The 19,593-nt window shown below is 42.8% G+C and overlaps 1 protein-coding gene and 1 pseudogene across 1 annotated transcript in view; one reads left to right on the forward strand and one right to left on the reverse strand.

Annotated features, from left to right (window-relative positions):
• The window catches only part of GALNT9 (polypeptide N-acetylgalactosaminyltransferase 9), a 739,748-nt gene that overhangs the window by 63,136 nt on the left and 657,019 nt on the right, over positions 1-19,593 (reverse strand). The window contains exon 9 of the mRNA XM_086944705.1: positions 3,006-3,101. Within this exon, the coding sequence (XP_086800831.1) occupies positions 3,006-3,101 (96 nt within the window). The remainder of the gene's footprint in view (positions 1-3,005; positions 3,102-19,593) is intronic.
• Positions 8,523-11,926, forward strand: LOC147679004 (importin-5 pseudogene; annotated as a pseudogene).

Below are 19,593 nucleotides of genomic sequence, written 5' to 3' on the forward strand. Positions count from 1 at the left end.
TTATGAGAAGTGCTATAAAATAAATAAATTAGTGCCATTGAAATTGGTATTTGTGTAAATACTGGGACAGACCAAGACATCTGATAATCTTACAGTGCATGCAATTATGTACAGGGAGCTAACAAAGGCAAAAGAGGCCTTTCTTAAGTACCTGTGAAGAGATAACAAGCTGTGTTCTTTTGCTTCCCCTCCGTGGCATTTGTATTTAAGTGTGAGGTTCTAGGCCACGTCCATTCAGGATACTCAATCAAAAGGAGGTCTGATGACCCCTTAACTTTGCCCTTTATCTTTAGCCCAGCTGGAGGTGAACATAAAAAGCCCCCTTCGCTGCCTGGGGGAAAGTGTTCCAGAAACCTGGCTATTGGTATGGTCACTACTATGTTTTATGTACAGATTTAGATTTCTCTGTAATGCTTTTAATTTGGGGCTTCTCTGTACAGGGAATGCGGTATTTCAGGTGTCCACATTTCCATTAGACTCTTAACTGCAGCTGGGAATGGAAAGCAGACAACATGCAGGCACGTGTCTGGAAATGACACCCGGTCAAGTTCAGCATTTTTCTGTGGGGTCCAACTCCTTGGCAGGGTAAACAGCGTGTACCAACTTGTATCCCCGACTTGTGCCCTGGATTCTGAAAGTTCTCGATCCTGAAAAGCTAGGATGGTTCCTGGACCGACAGGGGACAACCCTGTTCTAAAATGTGTATGGAAAATTAGGCCCTAAACCTTATTGTAAGCTAGACATTTATTGTATGAGTTCACCTCAAATTTTCTACACCCTAAAAAATATAACATATGCCTTCCTGTGAAATGCACAGGCCAGCATGAATAATGCTTCGAAATAAAAACTCCTTCATAGCTTAATAACACTTGTAGTGAGTAGCAACTCAGGACAGCCGCATGATGTGGCACAAACACTGCACCAAGAGATTGGAACTCATAATTAATGATACAGAAAATCATAATTTAACTGCTTAGCTTTTATAACGGTAACAATCTTTGCACCTTCAAGAAAATACATATTCAAACTTTTTCTTTCTGTAAAATTTCCAATTTTCTGTTGCCTTTTTTTTCTAGGAGCTTTTTTCCATTAAAAGTTATTTTGTGGTCACATTCTGCTACAAAGGCACTCATTACAAGTGGCCTGATAAATGGACTTGATTTTGCCACTCCCTGGTGTTACCTATATTGGTGGTGCTGGTAAGTCCGCTGATTGGAAAAAACACAGCTATCAAATGTGACCTCAAATTTTCCACAACCCTAGTCAGGATAGAAAACGGCAGATATTTTTGGGGAGATGTTTCTCATTATTCAATTTTAAGAGAGCATTCTGTTATTACAATAGTAGGTTTTGAGTGCCTTTTCTCCTACTAGACATCCATTTTGCTGATTATTTCACCCGCTACAAGTATTTGGTCTCAGTGCAGACAGCTTTTGCTGTTGGGGAAAAACTTCATTCACCAGTTTTTCAAAAAAGTACAAGAAGAAGAAATACATAGAAGGTGTGGGCTTTGGGTCAGACTTCTTAAACCACTGGCGTTTATATGTTTTTCATACTTTACAACTGCTTGCTTGGTTTTCCATGAAGGCCATGGTATTGTTTAGCTTATAATTGAGAGCCCGTGTGCATTTTCTGATGTTTTAACTTTGTTGACATGTTTGCAATTTAGTTGTTGATTTAGGACTCTTTTTTTAGGAAGTTTGTGCTGTGTGGATGCCTTAGCTCGTCATAAAAACATAGGGGCATATTATCAAGGGATTTATCTCTGCTTTTTTGACTTTAAAAGCCAAGAAAGTGGAGATAACATTATCTCCCTATCAGCAACAGGGTGCTAACACGCAAATTCGCATGTTAGCACCCTTTTTCTCTACGCTTCCCCTTGCATCTCTAATGAGATGCAAAGGGGGTGTTCCTAAGAAAAATATTAGGAGAAATGTTGTTAAGCGACATTTCTCCTATTATCAAGGATATCGCTAACCCTGTTAGTGATAAAAAAAAGCAGCGCTAACCGCGGTTAGCGCTGCTTTTTTTACACCTGGTATTTTCCTGACTTAGCCATTATATCCTATGGAAGGTGGATATCATGGCTAAGTTTGTGAGCCCCTATCATCAAGCTAACGCCAAACTTCGAGAGATTATCGTTAGTTTTCCAGCGATAATCTCTCATTTGGCAGTTAGAGCAAGGATTTTTATCACTTCTGAGATAATCGTTGCTAATATCTCAGTGATAAAAATCCACGCTACCCGGCGATAATTATCCTAGCGATAAGTGCGCTTATCGATAATTATCGCTGGAGTTTCATAATATGGCCCATAGTGCTTTTCATTAATTGCCCTTGCCTTATCATTTGTTTTACTTTGCTGTGCTGATAACATATTAGAATTAGGTTTCTGTTCACAACATAAATGTTTCTGATGCAATGAAAATACTGCTGTTTGTCAGAAATATCATCTAAGGAGAATTTTACTGTGCACACATTTAAGTTCATCACAACATTCAGCTTTTGGCTCTTCATAATGCTTTTCTGGGACGATACATCTCAACTCTGCTAATAATTTGTTCAGCAATGGGCCCTAATCCCATCTCCCAGATTTTAGATGGAGATGTTCCTTCATTCAATGACTCTCTTTCAAGGACAGCACATAGAAACTCAAGCACTATTACCAAATGATTCTCTAATAAAAAGTCAATTTACTACATCCCCATGGTGGAACAGCAAACCACCCGCCATGATTTGGGCGGCCCCCGCTGTGAATTAGATCACACCCCCCACATCCCCTCCCCAAGCCGGCAAAGTGGAACTTCGCCAATTTTGCACGCCACTTCTCATGATAGTTCAGCTGAAATGAAACTTGAAGCCTTTATAGGTGCACCCTACACCAAGACTACTCTAGCCGACAAATCATCACAACAAATAATTTGTTTAATCTGTTTTTTGCTTTTCTTATTTTCTAAAATGATCCAACAGAGGTGGCTTTGGGAGGAGAACAGATATCACATTTACCTGAGAGGACATCCCGTGGCAGGGATAGAGGATGGCTTTGTCGTCGTCTTCGGATCCTTGGTCCAGGCAGTAGCCGCTGGCTTTGCTGTTGCGAACCTGTAATCAATCAGACAAAACCTGATTTATTGAAAATCGTTATTCAACCTCTCCACGCCCTCCCCCAATTCTTATTTAGGAGCTAATGCACAGTCCATTATTCCACAGAACGAGCATTATTCAATAGAATAAACAAAGCAACCCTACTTTGCACAATACATATGACTGCCGAGTAACCAGCGGGGAACAGGGCATAGGGTAAATTCAATTTTGTATTCTGTAGGTGACACACATGATGGAAAACATACTTGCTCTCTCTTTGGAAGGAGAAATAATTTTAGAACAGAATTTCACGTTTGTTAAGCATATACTTTAACATGGATATACTTATTATTATAAGTCCTTATTGGTTTAGTTTTTTGCAAACAGTTATAATTTCAAAAACACAGTTCTCATATTCAAACAAGTTTAATGTCTAGGTTAGCAAACGTTACCAAATTCAACAATAATAAGCATGTGGTTATGAATTAATACTACAATCTATCCTTCTTAACAATTCGGACACCTTCTGCCATCCCCCCTTGAGCTCTTAAAGCATCACACATTATTAGCTTCTTCCCGGTGATCTCCGATTTCAGTAAATTTATTCAATTTCCACAAAGTTGAATGTGGTAAGAGTCAAAATGAAGAAGAAAAAAAAATCCAGATCCTCATAACAAATCTATAAAGTTTTACTCATGAGGAGGATGGACCGGCTAACTGCAAACCACCCTTAATGCGATCAGGGAGTTGAAGGCAGCAGCTCCTGCTAATGTAAAGAAAGCACTTGTGGGAGCCTTCACCGGTGACCACCAGTGGGTGGACAAGTGGATATGGGGCCTCTCCATGGAAATGCTGCTATACGGATCAGTAAGTCAGGGCAACATTTCCATTGCTCTAGTGATGTAAAACTCTATGGTCTGACTCCATCTTATTTTATGTAGGCCCTGATTCTATGTTAGATGATGGAAGTCATCCACCATCTTCCAAACCTCAGACAATGGATGTTGCCATTTTGTCAGGATTTATGCAGATTCATTGTCCTTTCTATGCAAATGTCGTCAAACCTTGTCTTTCTAAGAACAGTGAGAGCGTCAAGTCACTCGACTAATGACATAGATGTAATACCTGATGAGACATTTGTCTGGGTCAAATGACATATAGCTGAAATAGTTTAGCCTGAACTGATATACTTTCACCTTACATGTTCATAAGGAAGTGCCTGGGACGGACACCTTGATGCCCACAATCTATGTCAGACATTCCTAAACTTACGTCATAAATTCCAATTTCTGATAAGACTTGGTATAGAAGGACTGCAATTTGAACACTTGTAAGGAGAGGTCCCAGATAATTGCCTGAGATTATGCCAGAAAGTCTCACATACTGCCTGCACACTTCGCAGGTGCTACATCTCGCCTGACGACTGGAGTCAATAAAACTGAATCCAGGAGTAAAACCGCTCCCACAGCAGGTGTTTGCCCTTTGCAGGGAACACTGTCTTCACACCTCAGCTGATAATGACAGCCTTTGCTGACAACAAGGTGTGCAGTGCACCTCTACTCCCTAAAATACTCTAGACTGCTAGTTGCTCTGCCTTCCATAGTCTCTTGGAATAGAGCATAGAAGTCGGCATTAGGGTGTTAGGTTGCAGAAGACATTTTACCCAAGTTAGAATGTTAATGTGATTCTTGTTAATTATAACTTGTCTATTTGCTGTTTTTATAATAGTCTATGTAGCTGTTTTAGACGAACTGAGAAACAGATTATTCCTGTAGTAATAAATACTTTTCCTTGAAAGTCTTTATTCTTATTTGTACAGTGTGTGCGTGATACTGTGAATAACAAAATACAGTTTGTTACTGTTACCACAATGCCCTTGGTTCTTTTCTGACCGACTGTTAGTAACCCAAAAGCAATATTTCTATTTCAATTTACATTGAGTAGTGCTTTGCTGGGCTACAATAACCTGTCTTTCACATTCACAGTGCTGGTGCATTGAACCAATTTCACCCAAGTCACCCGTGAGTGGGAAAGCACACCTTGTAGAGTGACACCAAAGTCGCCGCTTAGGCAACACTGGCGTAATCGTGCATAATTTCATGTTACGCTTGTTCTTCAAAATTCTCAAAATTATGCTTTTGTGCCCTGTCTGCAGTAAATGTTAAGCCCACGCATACAGGAGCAAAGCATGAACTGAATGCAAGCGGCTGCTGTTTGCAGCACTTATGATTTTCACACGCGAACGACAAACATAAACTGTGCACTGGGCTTTCCAGGTCATCTCTCCTTTCCAACTGTGGGCACAGGCAAATTAATGATCTGAAGCCTTGATAAGAAGGTTTGCTGCCTCGGTTGGTTTCTACTTCCTAAACATTTCTGGGTCAGCATATCACACTCACCTAGAAATGTTTTCTGCTGGTGGAGCTGGTTCTCTGTAGTTTATGGAATGCAATATATGTAGTGTCCTGCACACACAGTGCCAGTGACACCGTGGCCACCTGGACCATAGTGAAACCGTGAAGAGTCTTCTAAAGGTCAGTGCTCTCCAAAGGCCAGTATGGCTTGTGTAAAGTGGTGAAACTGGTTACACACATGTGATAATTCAATATACCACCAGGAACAATCAGATGGTAATCCCACCTTTAACCATCCATAAATGGTGGACATGTTCTGTAGTTAAGTTTCTGCGCTCCATTTGGGAGGAAACATGAAATGTATGGTTAGCCATTGCTATTTTGACATCTAAAATCCAAAATACCTTTTCTGTTTTCTGGCAGAGAAGGGGTACAGAATTGTTTTGCATGCTTTTATAAAATAATGGAAAAATGCTACTTGTCTGTAACTCTGGTATTGTAGATTTCATAGATGCATATGCTATATAAAGAGGAGGCTAAATAAAACATAAAGATACTATAAAGAAATTAGGACATCTTCAAAAATGACAATGTTACCAGAACAGATTTTAGAACCATTCCTCAAATTATATGTAAACATGCGAAATCATTCAAAGAATGGCTGGTGCCAAGATGTAAGAAGAGGAGTGTAAAAGAAACAAATACCTGGTTCAGGACAAATGTGCTAAATGGAATACTCAGCACCAAAAGAAAAGATCACCTATAGAATAGAGTTTAATCTGAAGAGCTGACCCTGTAGTGTGCATAATACAAAGCCCTTGCCCCAACATATACATAGGCGAGTGCTATTTTTGAACTGAAAACGAGTTTTGAACAACAGTTGGCTTAGACACTTTCAGGAACCACACAAAGGTAATGGCATTTTTGTTGGTCTTTGCATTAGTTCATGTTGGGATAATGTTTGAGGTGGAACTAGAACATGGATGTTAAATAAATTCAAATTCAAATCCAAATTTATAGTGGATTTGCAAAATTTTCTCCATGTGGCCTGAACTTTGATGAAGAATTGTCGGTGCATATCTGAAGGGCAATCCAACCTCTAGACACATCTAAAACATGGATTTAATATTACCATTCAATGAGCCGTACAATGTATTTTGGATGACAAATTCTGAAATATGTTTGGATCTCTATATGGGAAGGTTATGTATCTAACTGCAGAATTTGATAAAAGATAAATGGAACATAAAAGATAAAAGTACATTGTAAGGTACTCAATATTAACCATAAACTAATCAAACACAACTAGGGGCCAGATGTATAAAGCCTTTTTGCGTTCGCAAATGGGCAGATTCAGAGAATCTGCCCATTTGCGAATGCAAAAATTGCTTTTCCAATGTTGCAAATCCAATTTTGCGATTCGTAAACTGTTCCAGAATCGCAAAATGGGTTTGCCATTCGGTATTAGGAATTGGAGTGTTTAGGGCGCCCCTTCCTAATACCGAATCGCATCGGTATGTATGAATGTTTTGTGACTGCAATTACAGTCGCAAAACATTAACATTTTACCACCTACTTCAAGTAGGTGGTAACCCATTTGCAATTGGGAAAGGGGTCCCCAAGGAACCCCTTCCCCTTTGTGAATGTTTGTAAAGCCATTTTTAATGAAAAGAAAACTTTTCATTTTTCTTTTTGTAAAGCATCTTGTTTTCCTTTAGTAAAAATGGGCTGCTAAAAAAAAAAAAGGATTGCTTTACTTAAAAGCAATCACGGATTGCTATACATAAAAGCAATCACGGACATGGTGGTCTGCTGATCCAGGTAGGCCACCATTCCCATGATTTTTACGATTCCTTGGGGTCGCAAATTGTGACCTACCTCATTAATATTCATGAGGTAGTTCATTTGCAACCCCCTAGGCATTGCAAAAGTTGTACTATACACCTTCAAACATTGTATTTTGCGATTCCCTAATTGCGAATCCTTGTGATTCGTCATTATAGAATCGCAAAATGCTATATTTACATATCTGGTCCTAAGTGCTACAAATAATCTTATCATGATGGTTAGAGTAAAAAAAAAATGATCACAGTACAGCAAGATTGTTTTATATAGAGATCATGGGATTCTACCACAATAACGAACATTATGAGAGGGTGTTACAAGGCTTAGAATTTTATCATATTTTCCCTCCTAGAGGATATAAGCAATATTAATATATAATGTGACACCCACTTGGGTTGAAAACCATATTTTACACTTGTGAGAATGTGTCTTGGGAACAATACAAAAATTATGGTGCTCCCTACTGTGTGATAATTTTGCATCCTGAAGTACAAAAATGTGTTTGATACACAGGATAAAATGGAATTGACAAGGTAACATGTCTTTCTGAGATTTGCCCTCCATAGTAAGGCAAACACAAGGTGACACACAGCCTTTTCCACAATCACTTCAATGTTCTGAAATGTATTTACACGTTGATCTCTACCTGTATTCCCCCAGATGTATATGATACATACTGGAATTAGCAGCACTTGGAGAATACATTTGATCTAAATAAAATAAAATGCTCATACAATGTGTCAACATCATGTTGGAAATTTTAACTGGGACTGAACTGACACATTAGATAGAGGTGGCATTTTTATCAACTCACATGTCAAGAAACAGTCACGTGCAAAGGTACACATTAGTCTCACTTTTAAGACCATGGGACCATTGTCTGTTTTCTGTGTCAATGATACCGACACTATGTGTTACATTGTGGACTGGTTTAAAACGGCTACAAAAGGTTTATCTTCACTCTTTCATCATCCTGACTCAGGGACTTCCTGGGTCGAAACTCTTCGGTGAGCAAAGTTAGGGCTTAAATAAACCACTAAGGGTGTAATGAATTATGGGAAATTTGCACCCTTGATAAGAACACATTGAAGTGAATTTTCCAGGCATCTTTCAACATTCCTTTCATGTAGAAAAAGGACAGTCAACACATGCTTTATGCAGAAATATATTCCCAGGAGCTTTTACGAGGCCCCAGTGATGGTGTATGCCGCGGTCCATCTGGCAGAGAGCTCATACAGGTATGCAGTCCGAGAAGGCGAAGCATTTTGTACGCCTACCAGCACTTCATAGTTTAAAACTACAGAGGGTAAGAATGATCTTGCCTTCTCCTGTGCAGTAAAAAGGACTATCTCTGGAGGCCCCTTGTGTGGATCTCTGCTGTAACTATGACAGAGGGACACCCTACTCATTACAGGTGTCTTAGTCATGGCATAAGGAATACTCCAGAATGTTTACTCCTCAAGGGGGTTGAGCTGCCAGCCTCTGAGTAGCTATTGAGTGGACCTGTCAGATCACTTGTGATCAAGCTGTGGTCCACAGACTTTTCTAATTTAGGCCAACAAAACCATCTGACCATGGAACCCACAAGGAACTGGTGCATTTATGAGGGATAGTGAGAAGAGGTGTATGTGCTTGGTTTGTGATGTTGACACATAATCACATGGAGCAGTATCTGGGTAATAACAGAGAGCACGTCATGAAAATAACACTGATATTCGGGAATCTCAAGTTCCCCGTCTCTTCCCCCTGCTCCAGCCTCTCCGAGTTAGGTGGCGGTGGAGGAGCAGCAGAAGTTCTGCCTTCTGCTGGGCAGTCTGCTCAGCCCGACCAAGGCAGGACGCAAGCAGACCGAGGAACCGTATGAGACTATCCCAGGCCAGTCCAAGATCACATTCCTTTTACAAGCTATCAGGAGTGTTGCTACTGCTGAAGAGGCTAGACGAATGGCAGCGGTCCTTTACGGTGGTTGCTGTTCTCTTCTTTCGAGGAGGTCTACCCTGCTCTTCCACCTGATGTCCTGAATGCCACCAAAAGTGAACTGATAATGGTCATTCAGGCTGAAACACCAACCAGCATTAGGAAATAAGTCTGCGACATTGCAGCTGAACTTGTTTGTAACTTAATCGATGAAGACTGCAACACCCACCGGCTGGAAGCAATTATGTTTCTGTTCGTTTTAGTCAACTCCCAGAATGTGGGACTAACAGAGGCTGCATTGCACACCATTTTTAGAACTTCCCTGCACATTTGGAATCCACGACAACTTTATATGGAGGTCATCAAACGCATGTTGGTTCAGGGTATATAGGATCAAGAAAGTTCAACCATTAGCACATCAGCTGTAAGAGTGGCAGCTACTTTTGTGCTGGCCGTCGAGCACACATACCTCTTCTCAAACACTTTGCAGATCTGCTTCCAGGCATAGTACAGACTGCCAATGAATCTTGTTACCAGAATGATGAGCTGGTACTGAAAGCCTTGGTTGTGATAGCAGATACAGTTCCTAAATACTAGCCTACGCTGCAGCTGAGTCTGAAGTTGTGTGCTGATACTAACCTGAGTATTATGTAGCAACAACTGGCACTTAAAGTGATAGTGACACTCTCTGTGACAGCTGAGGCTATGTTGAGGAAGCACACAAGTATTATTTCACTGAACATCCCTCAGATGTTGGCCATGATGGTTGACTTAGACAATGATGAAGGCGGAGTCAATGCTGATGAGCTTGAAGATGAAGATTTGGCAGTAATGCAGTTGCTGGTGAAAGTGCATTGGATGGAATGCCATTTGGACTTGGTGGGAGAATTGTCTTGCCAATGATTAAAGAATACATCTTGCAGATGCTGCAGAACCGTGACTTAAACCACCAGTATGCTGGGGTAAACTTTGTCTTGCCTTCCCTCCAGGATGCTTATCCAAGGGTGAGTTATGCAGTCTGAAATGCTGTTGGACAAATTGTAACTGACTTTGCATCAGGTTTTGAAAAGAAATTCCATGAAAAGGTAATTGTAGCTCTCCTACAGACCATCGCAAGCTCGGCGTGGCGATGCGGCAAGCACGAGGTAAGTGGTTTTATTTTTTACATTTATTTTAGTTATTCTGTCATCTGTTGACTTTTTCCCCCAACCCTGCCTCTGCCTCATCCCACTGCCCCACCACTTATACCTGCACCAGCTGCACCTGTGGCTACCACTACAAGAAGACAAAGAGGAAGCGGTTCACACCTTTAATTGCTTGTGTGAATTTTATGATATATAAAAATATATATATTTTGTTTACTGGCATTTATAAACCAAAACAGCATACATTTCAATAGATGTATCTCCATACATAAGAGCCATAACCAATAATGGAAGAGGGAGGCAGAAAGGGTAAAAAGGGGGAGAGGGATACATCCTCAGTAGTATAGAGAGCAGTACATGCGTCAGTTAGACATTACATCTTGAACGAGCTTTTTTAAGTAATCGTCACAAAGGTCATCCTGGTCAAAAAAGGAGTTATGTGGATATCTTGAACAGTTTGAGTCTGTGCTATAGTCATAAAGCTGGGCTATGTCATCCTACAGCAGATCTACGTTAACTCCTCCCTGTAATTAATCGTGGGGTTGCGAAAAAGCATTATTGCAGGTGGTGGTTAGGGAGATGTGGTATCTTATGAGCGTAGTTGGGCCAGAAGTGGTTCCCAAATATCTTTTTGGGCGGTATTGCAAGTTCCCAATATTGGACCAATTCTTACAGGCAGTATAAAGCATCTGTTTTCCATGTGGCAACCGTGGGGCACCCCTCCTCCCCAGTAATTGCTTGTGTGACTTTATTGGTAGTAATCACCCAATTGTCCTGGGGTCCAATAACTCCAATCTACCCAAAATTCTAAGAATAATTTCCGATGGCTTTTTTATCGATTTACTGAAGAACAACGATACTTGCGACCATGGGCTAGTCAAGGGATTCGCCAAATTCAGGGCTCAGGAGGAATGTGGACAGAATGCACATCACAACTTGATACAACAAAGCTGAAGGATTTACAAGACCTCCTGTGCATTGCAAGAAGAGTCTCAAGACATCTAAGAGAACTAACTCAATACAAAAAAAAATTGTAGCGCGTGTAGGCCATTCTTATACAGACCATGCAGACCACACGTTGTCGGTAGCACGAAGCAAATTAATTTCAAAGACTCATTTTTAGGACTAAAGTTCATTGAAAGCCCTACAAACCACGCAGAGTATTTCATTTAAATAAGTAGTTTCCTGTATGACCTAAATTAGGAAAAGGTTGGAAATAACACAATTTGACAAAGCTGGAAGTTCCTAAAAAGTGATGTGCATTGTAGCAGAAAATTATATTGGCCCATCTGGTGTAAAATGCATTCAACTGAGTGGGAACACTTGGATGCTGGACATAGACTTTCTACCCATTAAAATATTAAATCCAAAGTTATAATGAAGTGAAGGAAATAAGCATGAAGATTTCACATTGATGTCACATTTAGTTCTTTTTTTTTTGCATTGACTCAATTTGGAAATCAATTCAAATTCCAGTCCTTAACTCATTAAAGTTTAATGCTTCCAGTTAAAGTTGGGAGTGGGAGCCATTCTTCCAAGCTTTGATAATTTGCTAGCAACCGAGACGTTAAATGAATTTTAAGGATGGGCTCTTTGAGGAATGGTGCCCATATCTCCTTAAAATGCAGTATTTATCTTTCCACCATTTTTCTTTCATACTTTTTCAGTTCGTTGAACTCTTAGGGTCTGATTCTCAAGCGGTTTGGAAGGCCTTCCAATGGCATTTGCTCCGTCCGAATTGGATCAGGAACGCGTATTTCCGATTGAGTCAGAAAGGTTTTTGACCAACCGAGTACGATGCAAGTTAGGCATTAGGAATAAAATATCCCAATCTGAACCCAATGGCATTTGGAATGACCGAGCCATACGGCCATACGGCACAGAATCGTACGTCTCTACGAGCAGCGTTCCTGAACGACAGATTACGATGCTGGATCCGGACAACCTTTCCGAATCATGCCATCCGACTTGTATCGGCAGTCGGAATCAGACTTTGGGGGCCCCTAGCCCAGAGCCTTTGCAAACAAGCCCGGGGGTACCCATGGGTCCCCTCTTACCAGCTATGCACTGTGATGCAGGCACCAGAGGGGACCACAGGGTGCCCGATTTTCCCCAGCCACCCTTTTCTTCAAAGGGCGCCTATGCATTCGATCAAAACATAGGTTCCCTTAAAATGTATTAGCAGTATCTATCATTATTCTCTTTTTTATTTCAAACTTGTTTAGTTAGTTAAACTCTTAGGACCCTATTACGATGCAGTTTGGATCGCAACTGACAGCTTGTCCAAACTGCATCTACTGCTGCGGTCTGACCAATGCATTACGGTGCGTGCGGTCAGAGGTAGCAGTCAGAGGGTCCGACCGAAACAATCTGACGGGCTCATTGAGCCCGCTGGTTGGGCAGAAAGCCCTCATAATCCCTTAAGGACAGCATTTCCGCCATCGGGATTATGATGCCACTTTCCAAAAGCCATTTACTGTTTGCCGTTCCGACATGGAAAGGCTGTCGGAAAGTGACTTTGGGGGCCCTAGCAGAACCCCCTCACCCTCAGGCCCTCTGCATGTTGCCCTGAGGGGCACTTACGATGCCCATTCACATCCCAGCACCGTGTGGCAGGAACCACAAGGTTCCTGCCACACGGTGCAGGGATGTGTAACAACTTCCATTTTTCAATGGGAGCTTGTGCTGCCGCCTGTTTCGGCCCGCCGCACAAGTTCCTTTTAAAAAATGGAAGTCTGCGACAGCACCATGTGCGGCCACATCCTAATTACGTTGCTGGAACCGCCGACTGTAGGTCAGTTGGTTCCACATTCGCAGCGATATCGGTTGGAGGAAACTCCGACCGACATCGTGATTAGGCCCCTCACGTTTATTGGCGTCTACATTTATGTTATGTTCATTTCATTTAATATAGCGCTGTACATTTGGGGCCATATTTACGAAAGGCTTTAGCATTTGTTCACAGACCGAATGGCAATTTCGATCTGTTAAGAAATGCTAAATTCTCTTTCCTTATGTACAAAGACAGATAGGAATTGCAAAACACGATTTCTACCCAGTAGGAATCGCATTTTGTGATTCCCTAAATATGAAATCGTAAATAGGGATCGCCTATTTTTGATTTCCTAATCCTATGCACAAAGCATTTCCTAAATGTCAATTGGGCGTTTAGGAAATGGTATTTTTTTTAAGTGCCATGTAGCACATGCCCCTAGGGCATTTGTGATCTTTACATGTGCCCCACTGTTTTTGGGGGTGCTTCAAGGGTGGTCTTAGCCCATAGGGAGTCTTAGGTCTCCATGAGGATGGCGGGCGGATTGCCCCCGCCAGGCTGGCGGAAGCCACCGCCAGCCTGGCGGGGGAAATCCGCCCGCCATCCTTCCCTGTATTCCCCCCCTCCATATTAGAATGGCGGGGGGACCACGGCAGAGCAAAACACCGCCTGCCACTTTTCTGCCCCGGTCGCATTGCGGCTGGGGCCGAAAATAATTAATATGGTTGCGGTGTCTATGAGACACCGCCAGCCATATTACAATGGCAAGTGTGCAATGCCTTTCCGCGGCGGCAATGCCGCCACGGAAAGGCAGGCGGTGTTCACTCTGGGGGCCCCCTGTGGGCCCCCGGAGTGAAGGCCAAAGGGGGGTGGCACACGGGGGGGTACCTGTGGCCCGCCCGCCATCCTAATGGGGCCCTTAGTGTTGCATTTCCTAATTTTCAATTTCATTTAGGCTAATAGGAACAAATAGTTTAGCATTTCCTAAATAGTGATTTCCTAATAGCGATTCCAACACTGTAGAAATCACTATCAGGCAATCTCGATTTTTGTGCATTGAATTTTGCATTACTTAAATAGCGATTTCTTTGATTTACTATTTAGGCAATGTAAAATGGAAATGTCGTATAAATGGACCTTAGTACCAAGGTCACACACCTAAACATGTAAAGCCTGCTTCGTAAGAGAGATTCAGGGCTATGAACAGGTGACATTTTCTTTGGATTGTATTAGCATTCATATTTACGTGGAGAAGTGTGGCTAACTGGTTAGAGGAGGCAGACCTGGAAGCAGAGGTCAGCCCGGGACCAGGATTCAATTCCCGGCTCGGCGGGGTCTTGAGTCCTAAAATGTCCATGGACTCGACAATTCTCGCTCCGGTGCCTACTCGATTCACGGGTTCACACTCTGCGACTCTGGGCAGTAGCTTGCTTAATCTCCACAACGGCCCCTCGCGGCGTGATGCCTGGCTTTCACCTTGCGGATACCCTGCCGGGGTTATCGCACAGGGAATACCAGGACGGGTTCCCTAAGCAAGCGATTACAATGCGGCCCGTAAAGTCTCAGACCGACGGTCGGACCCTTTCGGGCCGTATTGTAATTGGCCCCACGGTTCACTTTACGACTGCCGCATTACAATGCTGATGGTCGGACACTAAACCAGCTGGTCATTCCGGCTAGCTTCTGATGGGCTCAAAGAGCCCGTCAGCCAGTCGGAACCGGCTCGTAATTCCAAAGGGCCGGCATTTCCACCCTTGGAATTACAAATGCACAGTTTCCGGCATGGTTTTATTGCCGGCCTATCTGACATGGAAACCATGTCAGAAAGCGTGTTTGGGGGACCCCAGCAGGGCCCCCTGGGGTGTACAGCCTCTGGTTGGGGGTGAGGGGGCACCTATGGTGCACCCCTGTTGATCCTTGCACCCCTTGCCTGCCAAGGGGTGCAGGGATGAACAACACCTCTTATTTCCCTATGGGAGCATGTGCTACGGCTAGTTTACTGATGTAATGCATGCTCCCATAGGGAAATGTAGGAATGCGACCAAACAGTGTCCTGTCACGTCCTAATTAGGTGGTCGGCACTGCCACCCAGGGGCCAGTCGGTCCCAGGACTGAGACGGTGTCGGGACATCGTAATTAGTCTCTCAGAGCCAGATTTACAAGCCCCTTGAGCCACTTTTGCCTCACTTTTCCCATGTTAAAAGTGAGGCAAAAGTGTTTTCTGGCAATCTTTTCCTGCCAGTGACCCACTGAAAATGTAGCCTGTAGCAACTCTCTTAGAAAAAGCCTGAACATTTTAGTGTTTAATAGCCTGCGCTCGAACTAATAGTCGTCAGGTTTTTTCTTTGCAACTGAAAACAAATAGCTTTAAATGGTTTTAATGAACTAGTTTGGAGTGTTACATAGAACAATTTTATGTAGAAATTTGGTCATCAAAATATATGACAGCTGGTTCACTTTTATTTCTTTTTATTTAACAGGTAGGCTGTATGCAGCATTTTGAAGGAAGTCATCCTTTTAATGTTTTATTCTAATTCAAAATAACATAGAAATATAATTTTGGGTATTTAACATTAATAATTTCACATGTCAATCAAACAGGTACTAAAAACGAAAAGCTGGTATTTGAGGAGAAAAAGAGCTTATTCTCAAAAATTTGAAAGTTGAATGGCTGTTTTAGGGATGAAATAGTGAAATTGCAAGTTGATGTTTGAGGGACAATGTGCTCATTTATCAAAAATAAAAAGCTAGTACCTGAATGCAATAGATCTCTAATTTTAGAAAATGACATTTGATATTTAAGTATATGTGTTATTATCAGAAATTGAAAGGTGGTATCAGAGGAGAACATTTATGCATTTTTTTAAAAAATAAACAGGTAAAAATGAGTATATATACCAACAATGAAAAATTCGTATTTGAAAACATAATTATGATGTTCTCAGGAAATTAGAAGCTGATACTTGGATCAAAACTGTTTTTTTCCAGCAAATATTTAAACAAATAATTGAGCCATTTTCATGATAAGTGTAAGACTCTTATTGTTGATGGTATTTTCTTTGTATCAGAGTTGCTATCGCTTTAACTCTATAAATTCATTATTCATGCTTTTTATGACCTCATTGTAATAGTGTGCGGTCTAGTAGTTGGGTGTGGGCGGAGTGAGAGGGGCCAAAGGAAGAGGAGGAAGCACAACAGGAAGAGGGCAGTTAGGATAGGGACAGGGACGGAGTGAGAAGCACATAATAAAGCTCCTACAAAATAAGAACCTGTGTCTGTGGTTCTTTGTAGCACGATGCTACAACTGGCGACGAGGGTGGGATCAGCATGAATGCAGCCCACAAGATCGTGTGAAGGCACCCTGTCCCCTGCAGCGTCAAGAGAAGAGCTCCGCTGCCGAGTGAAGCTGATGCCGGACGAAGGAGGTCAGCAGTGAGTGACCCCGATCCTCAGAGACGTTGGGGAACCCCGAGAGAGCCACGACAGCGAGCGCTGAAACGCTCGGCAACAGAAACCATTTCGCGCCGAAAGCGTGAGTCCCGCCGGATGCGTGTCGCCCAGCATCCTTGAAGAAACAGGAGTTGGGAGCCCACTCCGACCCTGTCCAGCACCCCAAAGTGAAGAAAAGGTGCCCTGGTGGAGAGGACGCTGTCCCCGAGTGCCTGCTGCCAAGCGCGGCTGAGCGCGCCGGAACCGGAGCCTGTATGCCGTCGGAGGTTTGAAAACCTCACGCCCAAAGCGTGGTCTTTGGCACGCGATCGGCGGAGAAGAGCGGGAAGCTAAGAGCAAGGTGGGAGGCCACCCCAACCTTACCTGTTCGTGGCCACAGCTGGAGAAAAGAGGGCCCTGACGTGTGCTGCCTCCTAGAGCTGCCAACCGGTGAGTCCAGAGTGGAAGAAAGACAGAGTGAGCCAACGGAGAGAGCCTCGTGTGCCTGCAGTGACAGCGGCCATTTTGAAGTCAGGCACCCATCAGGACAGACCCCTTGATTGTTGTATGGCGGCCATTTTGAAGTCAGGCACCCGGCAGAAAAAACAAGCATTGGCAAGACGATTCAAACAAGCACTGACAAAATCAAATAAACAAGCATTGGCGAAGAGCATACAAGCATTGGTACATGCAAAGAAACGAGCATTGATACCTGCAAATAGACAAGCATTGATACATGCAAATCAACAAGCATTGGACAAACGGAAACAAGCATTGGGGAAGAGCAAACAAGCATTGGTACATGCAAAGAAACAAGCATTGATACATGCAAAGAGACACTAGCATTGATACATGCAGATCAACAAGCATTGGATAAATCGTGGCAAAGGAAGAAAACAAGCATTGGCGAAGACCAAACAAGCACTGGCGAAGACAAGCAAACAAGCATAGGCTAAGGAAAAGAAACAAACATTGGTACATGCAAATCAACGAGCATTGGCAAAGGAAAATAAACAAGCATTGGAAAATCCAGCAAACAAGAACTGACAAAGATAGTAAACAAACAGTGGCCAAGGCAAAACAAGTATCAGACCAACAAGCATTGACAACGACAAAGCAAGCACAATCAAAGGTAGAAAGGCGCCAACTTAAGAAACAAGTCGCAGGAAAGGCGTGAACATAAGAAAACAAGGAAAGGAAAAGGAAATAACAGAGAACAGAGGAACCACCGGAAAAGGAACGAGCAGTGACAAAGCACAACGAAACAAGCATTGACAGATGCAAGAAGCTGAATCACCACAAGTAACAGACGAATAAGCATGAGTAAAGGTGATGGTCATCCGATAATCAAACAGAAAGGAAGCAACAAGCAAACATAAATAAAGACAACGCATAAATAATTACAACGGAATCAGCAACGAGCACGAGCCAAAGCAAGTGTGAAGTAGCCAATAAACACACACAACAAAGCAAGTGAAACCCAACATTATCACTAACCTTGGATAAATTCAAGGGTGCAATGTTGACCAAACACGAGTGAACCGAAGGAAGAACTGACAAACAAGCTCAAGCTAAAACACAAGCAGAGACAACCACATAGTTGAACAAGCAGAAGCAAATGAAACCCGAAACGAGCACAACAAACACTAGGCTATCTCATCGATAATGTGACTGGAGGATTTGCAACAGTCGAAAAGAAAACCCGAAAAAAAGTGAACAGCACAATGCCCCGCGTCTACGACAGATCAGAATCTCCCTCTGTCATGGCGGGAAGAGAAGTAGCTCAATGGTTCACTCCACACATTGAAGTATCGCCCCCAGCGGCGCAGATTGACGATTGGATCAAGGGCCTCAAACGGCACTGGTGGCTGGAAGCATTGGACGATTTCTTGAAAGCCAACGGTAAGCAAAGACAAAGAAAATGTTTGGTGCTACTCCTCCATCTGGTGGGTCCTGGGGGCCGATGCCCAATCAGAACATTTTCCAAAGAAGAAGAGGACATCTATGATAGACTCCAAGAGGAGCTCTGTGCCCATCTCAATGCACAGGCAGATGTGGATCATGATCGCATGGCTTTCAACACAGCACGTCAGGAACCAGGCGAACCATTGACACATTTCATCACTCGGTTGCAAAGTCTGGTACAAGGCTGTCATTTCAACACGTTTACAAATGAGGACGCTGTTCGGCTCCGAATAATTGAAGGCTGTGAAAACCCCGAAACAAAGCACAAAATACTGAGAGGGCATTGGTCGTTAAAGGAAATTATCAAGAAAGCTGAAATTGGAATGCAAGTCCAAGCAAGAGACAAATTGATGGATGTGCACCTGAGTGCAAAACTTTGAGATACCTGGAAAGAGAGAACTCAGAAATCAAACAAACACAAAAGGAGAGAGAGAGAAGGCAGACCAGCAAAAAGACAACAGGAGAGACAAAGTGACAAGGACTACTCAGAGTCAGATTACTCAGAGTCAGACTACTCAGAGTCAACCAGCCAAAGGACAACCTCAAAGAGTTATTCACCTTCCGGGAGTCCCTCAAGGAGTCATTCAAAGTATGACACACACTACTCTGACGATGAGGAAGCGTCACGTAAGACAGATCGCACCCCTAGACAAGATGGCATCCTGCACAAAAAGTGGGGGAGAAAGACAAACTATAAAAGAATGGGTCACCATGGTCAACACTGGAAATTGGCGCAGGAACATCAGTCGCCAAGGTGGGAAGACGAGTCCAAGGAAACATTTGGCACAAGATGGACTGATTCCCCACAACAACGAACAAGAAAAGATCAATGCATCCATGGTAACTGCGACAACGAAGAAACGGAGAAGAGGTTGTCAACATCATGCGAGAAGGACAAAAGAGAAAAAGCCTCGGATCAAACACCAGGAACAAACACGAGTTATCAAACAACCTCTCCAACGAGACAACATTGAAGACGTTCCAACAAAGACACCCGGAGAAGCATTTCAAGGACAATTCAGAGGCAAAGAGCAATTCATCACGGACTACGAAGTTCAGAGACCCACCACTCGCGACAGTTT

The sequence above is a fragment of the Lissotriton vulgaris genome, chromosome 11 (assembly GCF_964263255.1).
Source record: "Lissotriton vulgaris chromosome 11, aLisVul1.2, whole genome shotgun sequence".
NCBI classification, from domain to species: Eukaryota; Metazoa; Chordata; class Amphibia; order Caudata; family Salamandridae; genus Lissotriton; species Lissotriton vulgaris.